We start from the raw sequence: 8,985 nt of genomic DNA on the forward strand, positions 1-8,985 counted from the left end.
ACCCCGCGGCGGGCGGGGCGGGGCGGGGTGGGCGGAGCTCCGGGGGCGACGGCCGCCGCCGCGCCCCGCCCCTCGGCCCCGCCCTGGCCCCGCCGCGCCGTGTGACGCACGCGTGCGTGCATGCGCGGTACGTGCGTGCGTGCGCGGCCCCGCGGCGAGCTGCGCGCGGCCTGTGAGGACTCGGATCCGTGGGGCGGCGGCGAGCGGCGGAGCCGGAGCCGGAGCAGCTGGAGCGGGGCCCGGGATTCCCGGGGGCCCACGGCCGCCATCACGGATTTCCTGTGGGACAAGCGCACCGGGCTGGCTGCGAGGACGGTGCGGCGCGGGGCGCGGCGCGGCGCCGGGGGGGGCGGGGGTAGGCCGCGGCCTCCGCGGCGGGCGGGGGCGGTCCGGGGCCGCCCGGGGCAGGCCCCGCCGGTGGCTCTTGGCGGGGCCGCGGCCGCAGCCCGGCGGCCTGGGGGTTTCCGGGGCGGGCCGGGCCGGATGGCCCGAGGAGGCCCCGGCTGGGCCTTGGGGGTCGGGGCGGGAGGTTCTCCGCCCGCCGCCCCTTCCCGCGGCCCCGGTCTCTCCCGGTGACCGGGCCGCGGTGCTTCCGCTTTTGGCGCTCGGCGCGGCCCTGCACACGGCGGAGGCCCCGCCCGGCGGCCGCGGAGCAGGGCGGCGAGCGCGGCCGCCATCATCATCATCCCCAAACCGGTTCTAGGCCTGCTGCGAAACGCCTTGGTGCGGGCTTTGCTCGCGCGTAACGAGGTCGCCCGGCCTCGGCGGGCCGCCAGCCGCGCCTGCCGCCGCCGCCGGTAATTAGAGGCTGGAAGCGGCGCCCGCAGTGGGCGCAGCCGGACGCGGCGGCACCCGCGAACAAGGGGGAGCCGTGAGCGGCCCCGCAGAGCCCGGCCTGGCTCTGGGGGGTGAAGCCAGCGGGGGGGTGACAGCCCGTGCCCCCTGGTCGCCACATCACGGGGGGCAGTTCGGCATTCTGACGGCCCTGCTGGTAATGTCAGCGTAGGTGTGGGTGCGGGGCGGCAGCCGGGTGTGTGAGTGAACCTTTTCGGGGTGAGGAAAATCGGTGGTGGGAGGTCAGTGGACAAAGGGAGATGCGGCAGGTTGAGCTGCTTCATGTTTCAGAACTGGAATACGTGTGGGGAATGTCTGTGGAGTGAGGGTGGGAGGGGGATCCCAAGCACCAGCCCTTTGGGTTGGGACCAGGCGTGCCATCGTACTGAAGGGTTTTCTCCTTCGTGCTTCACTCTCGCATCCCAGCAGGGCCGTAGAGGTGAGCACTCTTCCCTCTGAGGTAGGCTCTGCAAAGCTTCGTTAACACCTCCGTGCATGGAAAAGAGCTTTTTGCTCCCTGGGTGCTGTAGGGCCCTCCCTGCTTGCTGTGGGAACCGTAGATGTCACTTGATTGTCAGTAAACTGGAGACATCTCTTCACGAGCTGCCCACGTTAGTGGCTTCAGTACTGGTGCGCAAGGACTTTGGACCAAGCACTGGTGATATCCTGAGCTTCATTTCACCTTCTTTCCGTTTTCCTTGGTGGTGCTTTTCTCCTTCCTGGGGAGCATATTAGTTGTAAGAGAGAAGGTGGAGGCCCTGAAGGTGCAAAGGCTGCTTCTGGAGCCGTGACCCATAGAGATGGGGGATGAAGAGGGGAAAGTAACCTGGAAAACAGAACCGCAGCAAGCACGGCCCATGTGGGTGGTCACATCCTCTCTCATACAGGATTCTCAGAAGTTCATCCCTCTCAGATCCCCTGTGCACGCTTGGACATGTTGCTCATTGCTTCCCCCCTCCTTGCCCTTTCGGCTTCTTGGCCGTGGACTCTCTGTGCTGGTTTCTCTCTCTTGCCATCGCCTCACAAAGTCATCCCTGTTGTCTCTTAGATGCCTCACTCTAGAAGGTACCGCTCGTCGGAGCGCAGCAGCCGAGGCAGCTATCATGAGCGCTACAGAAGTCGCAAACACAAGAGACGGCGGACACGGTCGCGATCGAGCAGCAGCGAGCGTGATCGTCGGCACCGTCGGGAAGACAGTTACCACGTTCGGTCCAGGAGGTGAGTCTGCAAAGACGAGGCAGGACCTTGAACCCTGTGGTGTTTCTCCAGCTCAGCTTGAGGCAACTATGGGCAGCCCAGCTTCTGGGGGGCCCAGGCCCTGTTCTCTCATATGCTCTGAGCTATAATGTCCTGGGAGGTGTTCGTAATCGAATCCCCCTTGGCTTGCTTCCCCTCCCTAGCTATGATGACCACTCAGCAGACAGGAGAGCCTATGACCGGCGTTACTGTGACAGCTACCGGCGGAACGATTACAGCCGCGAGCGAGGGGAAGCCTACTATGAACCCGAGTACCGTCATTCCTACGAGTACCGACGCTCCCGGGACCGTGAGGGCAGCTACCGGAGCTGCAAAAGCAGCCGGCGTAAGCACAGGCGGAGGCGGCGCCGCAGCCGGTCCTTTAGTCGCTCCTCATCGGTGAGTATCCTGCTGTGCTGGGCCTCCCCTGTAACCTTTCTCTCCCAGGTGGCGAGCTGGGTAAGTAGAAAACTCACTTTCTAAAGCTCTCGGACTCAGCTCGAGAAATGTGTAGACAGCCTTTGATGCAGACAGCAGTTCCTGTCCACCATCCTGATGCACCTGGGCAGTGGCTGCCCTGTGCCAGCTGGGCACAGGCGGCTCCGACCCTCTCTTAGTGTTGCCCGCTCCGAGGTGGGAGGAGGACAGGCGTGTCTTGCGAGGCTTGCGTGTCCCCGGGGTGGTGCTGCAGTCCTCAGCTCCTTTATCCCTGCAGAGCGCTGCTTTTGTTCGGTGACGCTCATTAAGAGCTGTTTAGGAACCCCAGCCAAGCAGCCTTTTGTGCAAGGTTTGTACAGCAAATGCTCAGCTGATCCTGGTCGCAGAGAGCTCAGCCTGTCTGTGACAGGCAGCTTGGTCCCCATGGTCCCTGGTTCGGGCAGGAAGCCCCCCCTGTCTCTGAAGGTTAGGTGCTGCGTCAGAGTGTGATCCTTCTGGGTGGGCCCAGCTGATGGGGGATGTCGTGCGAGGGGCTTTGCAAAGGAGTAGAGCTTGTGAACTGGTCAGTTCAGGTGGAGGCAGCAACCATCACAGGCTCTTCTCAGCAGTGTCCCTTGGTTTCTCTTCTTGTCTATTCTGCTGTTCACCTTCCACTTCTGTTAGACCCCAGATAACGTCCTCTGCTCTGTGTGTGGAGCTCTCAGTGTTGTCTGGTCTGTTCCGGCTGTATGTCCAGGGATGGGATTGTGGGCTGGATTCAGGTCCCAAGTCTGCTGGCTGGTTGCTCCCAGGTGTGGGGATACTTAGCTGAAGAACTGAAGGCAGGAATTTTCTCTTCTCTGGCATAAACCTCTTATCTGCCTCATCCCAGGCTGTCCCTATTCCCTGTTGGGCCTCTGCTTCTCTCCTGGAGGTTAGTCCTTCCAGGATCAGCTTCTTTGGGGTAGGGTCTAGAAGTGTAACATCTTCCCCCAGGCAGTCACTTACAAATTCTCTCTGGTTTTGGATGGATCACTGTACCGAGAGTTGCTTCTGAAATCTCTGAGTTCATCTTTTTCTAAGTGTGGGGGCTGGGGAAAGCAATGTGGGCGGTTGTTGGAATGGGATGGGGAGTGGCTGTGTGGGGCAGCCTGGCCCTTTGCTTGTGCAGGACTTCCCAGCGCCTGCCTTCTGCTGCCTTTCCTCAGTGGCTGCCGTGGGGCTGAAGCGAGCCTCTCCCTGCGGCCACTGAGTGCCCGGCTGCAGAGTTGTGCTTCAGCTGCTCTCTTGGCATTATCCAGGACCCGAAGGCCAGTGCCATTCCTCTCTGAGCCCCGCTAGGAGCGAGAGCAGCTGGCCCCTTCCACTGCCCCTCCGCTAGCCCTTGTTCTGACCGTCTCTGCTCTCACACTGGTTCGGGTGGGGCTGTTTGTAGGTTCTTTTTTTTTTTCTTTTTTTTTCTTTTCTTTTTTTTTTTTTGCTACAACGAAAAGCGAACTGTTTTTTTCTTTTCTGAGCTAGTGTGTTGTATCTTGACATGTTCCCTTGCAATATCCCTATCGTTATATATTCCTCTGTGCCGTATGAATTGGCTGGGAATCTCCTCCTGCAACCCCTCCTCAAACAACCATGTGAATTTCCAAACCAACCAATGCGTGACGCTGGCTGCTGCGCTGGTTTGAAAATCTGATTGGTGAATGATGAATTCCCTGTCTGCCTGGGCCAGCAGCGGAGTCGACAGAGCAGCAGAAGGGCCAAGAGTGTGGAGGACGACGACGAGGGGCATCTGATCTATCGCGTCGGCGACTGGCTACAAGAAAGATGTACAGCCAAATCGTAACATAATTTAGCTCTCTAGTTAAGCTCCCATCGCAGTCGCAGATCTGTCTTATCTTTCTGTTTCATTTTATTTTCATTGTTTATTAAAGAGAAACCCTCTCCTTTTCCTTCCCCTTTTGTTAAAGCTACATTTATATTTTGTATTGTTACTGAAGTGCCAGGGAACTAGGGCAGTTGCCTTGTGCAGCCGGTGTCAGCCTTCCGCTGCTCCGGTCTCCCAAGCTGTGTGCAGGTTAGGTGTTGCAATGCATTCTCCTCTGCCTTGTGTATGCACTGCATCCAGGTCGTGCTCTCTCTCTCATCTGCCTTCCTCTCCTTCTCTCTCTCTCAGATGAGATTATTAGCACCTTAGGGGAAGGCACGTTCGGCAGAGTGGTGCAGTGCATCGATCACCGGAGGTACGTCTGCTCCTGGGCCAGACCTTGGTGGTGAGGGGAAAAGAGAGACCACAGCTGGGGATGGAGCCTTTCATGCTTAGCCTGGGAGCCTGGGGGTGAAAACGAGTTGCTTGGTTTCCAGTATTCTGCTGCTGGTCTGGGTGTTCACCCTCTTGGGTCGCCCTTGTGTCGGAGAGGGCTCAGGGGGAGCCTCTGGGAGGGAAAAGGCACTACTTTGGTGGCCACCCCTTAACAACAGCCACTTCTGGCGTGAGCAAGGGTGGCGGAAGGCCGTGCTGCACAGGGTGAGGCTGGGTCAGAAAGCCCTTTTTGCAGGACGCGGGCTCTGACCCAGCTCAGGGGTGATCTGGTGTTTTCCTCCTGTTTCTCCCCCAGGGGTGGTGCACGTGTTGCTCTCAAAATCATTAAAAACGTAGAGAAATACAAAGAGGCTGCTCGGCTGGAAATTAACGTGCTGGAGAAAATCAACGAGAAGGATCCTGAGAACACAAAGTGAGTGTGCCCTTGATGTTAAAAGGGGAAGGGCAAGCGTCGCCTCAGCACCGTTGCAGGGATGGGATGGGAGGGGTACTTGATGTTGCGTGACTGAATTTGTTTGTAGCTCGTTTTCGGAGGCATATTGGCTTCCTGTGGGATAGACTGAGCAAGGAAAGGAGGAGCCTGGCACAGCGATAACGGAGCCGAGTGGTGTGTGCAGATGTGTCCCAAATCAGAGTTTTTTTTCTCAGTCTTTGTGTCAGGATGTTTGACTGGTTTGACTACCACGGCCACATGTGCATCTCCTTCGAACTGCTGGGGCTCAGCACCTTTGATTTCCTGAAGGACAACAACTATCTGCCTTACCCCATCCACCAAGTACGGCACATGGCCTACCAGGTGTGCCAGGCTGTGAAATGTAAGTGTTCACTGCTCTTCTCTCCACTGGTCCTTGACTGGAGAGCTGCGCAGCTCACAACATCTGGGCCAGTTCAACTGGTGGCCCGAAGCAGCGAATTCTTGCTGTGGTGCCGCTGTGCCAGTTCTGAGACCGAGCCTTCCTGCCCCTTCAGCAGTGAACGCGTGCTTGGAATGAATCCTTTTCCTGATTGTAATGTTTTCTGATGCATGTGGGTTGGCAGTAGCTCAGGGCACTGTAGCATCCACCACCACACACGTTCTGGTGATCGATATGATAAATCTTTGTGCTTCTGCCGAAGCATCTTAGTCTGGACTAGCCTGGCAGTTCTAAATGTGGGCTAAACTGGTGCCAGTGCGAGCAGACTGAATCAGCAGTGTTCGTGCTTCGGGTGGGTGCAGCTTCCCATTGCTTCTGTTCCGTCACCCCGACTCTGTTTGCTTCCTCAGTTCTGCATGACAACAAACTCACTCACACTGACCTCAAGCCAGAGAACATCCTCTTTGTGAACTCTGACTATGAACTCTCCTATAATCTGGAAAAGGTAATGGCGCTGCCTTGCGTTAGGGGTCTTCTCTTGGGTTCTTAGTATCCCGTACCTTATCAGCAGGTGGGAGGAGTTGGAACGTGGCCCCAGGAGACACAGGGTTGACCATCAACGTTCATGCACTTGTTCAGGGCCTATATCTTGCGTGAGCAGCCTGTGTAGTCTATAAGTAAGCCATAGGGACCACAGGCTTACCTGCGTGATGGTGAGAGTTTGTCTGGGGATTGTGCTGAGTTAATGTTCCCTCCGAAGCCTTCCCCTCCCGTGGTGTGCTGTGGCAAAGCCTCAGATGTGTAAGGAAGGGGCTAAGTCCGCATCTCAGAACTCCTGAGTAACCATTACCATTCTCTTCCGCGAAGAAGAGGGATGAGCGGAGCGTGAAGAGCACGGCCATCAGAGTGGTGGACTTCGGCAGTGCCACATTTGACCATGAGCATCACAGCACGATTGTCTCTACCAGGCATTACCGGGCCCCCGAAGTCATACTGGGTAGGTACTGCTTGGTCTTTCTGCGGAGGCAGGTGTTCGCCTGGAGGGCTCTGGGTGCTGCCTGCTGGGTTAAGAAGCATTTTTCCTCTACATCATTCTGTAGCGGTCCTAGGTTTACCCGGGGAGATAAGTGCTTTATTTAACATGCACTACTCTCAATTTTCTGTGAGGGTCAACAACTTATAAGTTGGTGTTTTGGCATTGCTACCAGCTGGACAGTATGTTGCCACCAGCATATCAGGAGCCTGGCTGGAATGGGAATATTTTTCTCCAGATGTTTGTTTTTAAAAGGGTGAGGGGGAGGGATTTGGAATCTTAGGCCATAACTGGATCTTTTCTTTAAAAAACATTGTTTTTTAGAGCTTGGCTGGAACCAGCCCTGTGATGTGTGGAGCATTGGCTGCATCATCTTTGAGTACTATGTGGGTTTCACCCTGTTTCAGGTGAGAACTGTGTGCTGCATGGCTCCCAGTACAGCCAGGAGCCTCTGGGACTGATGGGGTTCCCTCCATCACTGCAGTCTTGTAGAGATGACCGAGGTGTTGCCCAGCAAGGGGTTCTGAACTGGGCTGGAGGTAGAACGACTGGAATCTGTTCCATGCCTTCCCTTTATGTTTCTCTCTCTCAGACGCATGACAACCGGGAGCACCTGGCCATGATGGAGAGGATTTTGGGGCCAATTCCTTCTCGGATGATCCGGAAGACGAGGTGAGCAAGGCCAGCTGGGCACTGCAGGCTTGGCAGCTCTCTCCTGCTTCTCGTGTAGTGGTTCTCTCTGAGGGATCGATTTTGAAGCTGCCTGCTGAGCCAGTTGTCGGTGCTGCTGCAGTGTCCTGAGCAGTGTGCACTGCCAGGGCTGGCGCCTTGCTCTTGCTGCAAGACGTTTTGTGCTTGAGTGTAACCTGTTCCCACTTCTAACCCCGACAGGAAACAGAAATATTTCTACCATGGCCGCCTGGACTGGGACGAGAACACCTCTGCTGGCCGCTATGTTCGGGAAAACTGCAAGCCACTGCGGGTAAGGCGGGGTGGGCAGAAGCACCAGGTTGCTTTATCCTTTTCTCATTGCAGAGTCTAACAGTGCCTGCCCCAGTTGTGAAGATTCTTCCTGTGGGCAAGGTTGGGCCACTGAAAGGGTCATACCGATGTCTTCCCAAAGGAGCCTTGGCTGTCCCAGACATAAACTAGGAAGACTGCAGCAGCCTGAGCTTAATCTGAAGTGGAGGAGGAGGAGGGCATGGAGACCTCAGGAAGTGCCTGGGAAAGATGGTGGGGGGTGAAAACCTGGCAGTGCTGTGCTTGGTAAAGCAGCCCAGAGCTCAGGTCTAGAACGAGAGACGTTCTGAACAAACCAGTCTTCCCCCAGCTTAGCCGTTTGGCCCAGGGAACGTATTGCAGCTAGGACAGAGTGCAGCATCCTTGGCCCTAACCTCTCCCCTCCGTCTCCTCAGCGCTATCTGACCTCTGAGGCTGAGGACCATCACCGCCTTTTTGACCTCATTGAGAGCATGCTGGAGTACGAGCCGTCCAAGCGCATCACCCTGGCCGAAGCCCTCAAGCACCCCTTCTTTGATGTGTTGGAGATGGAGCCAAGCTCAAAAATGTGGGACTCTAGCAGAGACATCAGCCGATGACGCCAGAGGTGCCAGCCTGCCCTCAGATTCTAGCCCCCGTGGAGGCCTGTGTGATTTCTAGACACTCGGTGCTTTTTTTTTATACATGAGAAGAACTCCCTGGACATGTTTGTAAAGCTGTTAATATGTGAGATACTGTAAATAGCCCATATTCTATATCGGCCTCTGAGCACCATGGGCCTGACCTCCTGCTGTTGCTGCTGCCACTGTCGTGAGGCGAGGGGGCCTGTATGTCCATATTGTAAATACCTCTGTTCACGTGTTGCTTTGTCTCCTGTTCTCTCCTGCCCTCCTCGGTGTAAATACTCCAGGACTCGCAGCTCTCTGTAGCTTGTCTGTTTCCTTGTAAGTTATGAAACTGGTGGGACTGCATGGGAATTATTTTTTGGATCAATGTCATAGCCCATCCCCACACCAGAGTTTTATAAGAATTTTGTACAGTCTTTGTGAAAAATAAATATGAAGTGAATAAACCATCTGGTCTGGGTTTGGACCCTCTTGGGGCTGTTGTGCTGGTCGGTTGTGCTCCTCCTGAGCCGTGGCTGTACGCTGTGCCTTGCGGAGGGAAGGCAGGCGCATGCTCTCGTGGGATGAAAGGTACTTTGTGATCCGGGACAGCTCTATCCATCCGCACCACTCCTCCCAAGCTGGGATGCTGGACTAGTGTCTGAGCTTGCACGGGGCCTTCTTTTGGCT

General features: G+C 56.4%; 1 protein-coding gene across 4 annotated transcripts; it reads left to right on the plus strand.

Moving 5' to 3' along the window:
• The first annotated feature begins 104 nt into the window (after window positions 1-104).
• CLK2 (CDC like kinase 2) lies at window positions 105-8,767 on the plus strand. Of its 4 annotated transcripts, none has more exons than XM_063356997.1 (13): window positions 105-315; window positions 1,883-2,052; window positions 2,235-2,469; window positions 4,214-4,310; window positions 4,658-4,724; window positions 5,100-5,216; window positions 5,453-5,619; window positions 6,069-6,163; window positions 6,529-6,655; window positions 7,016-7,098; window positions 7,284-7,363; window positions 7,583-7,673; window positions 8,107-8,767. In XM_063356997.1, exons 1-13 carry the CDS (start codon window positions 121-123, stop codon window positions 8,287-8,289), a joined length of 1,707 nt encoding a protein of 568 aa, XP_063213067.1. In that variant the 5' UTR covers window positions 105-120; the 3' UTR covers window positions 8,290-8,767. The 4 variants fall into 4 exon arrangements, with proteins under 4 accessions (XP_063213067.1, XP_063213068.1, XP_063213064.1 ...); XM_063356998.1 differs by having other exon boundaries at window positions 4,217-4,310; window positions 8,107-8,766; XM_063356994.1 differs by having other exon boundaries at window positions 106-315; window positions 6,526-6,655; window positions 8,107-8,766.
• The last annotated feature ends 218 nt before the right edge of the window (window positions 8,768-8,985 follow it).

The sequence above is a fragment of the Chroicocephalus ridibundus genome, chromosome 21, assembly GCF_963924245.1.
Source record: "Chroicocephalus ridibundus chromosome 21, bChrRid1.1, whole genome shotgun sequence".
Taxonomy (NCBI): Eukaryota; Metazoa; Chordata; class Aves; order Charadriiformes; family Laridae; genus Chroicocephalus; species Chroicocephalus ridibundus.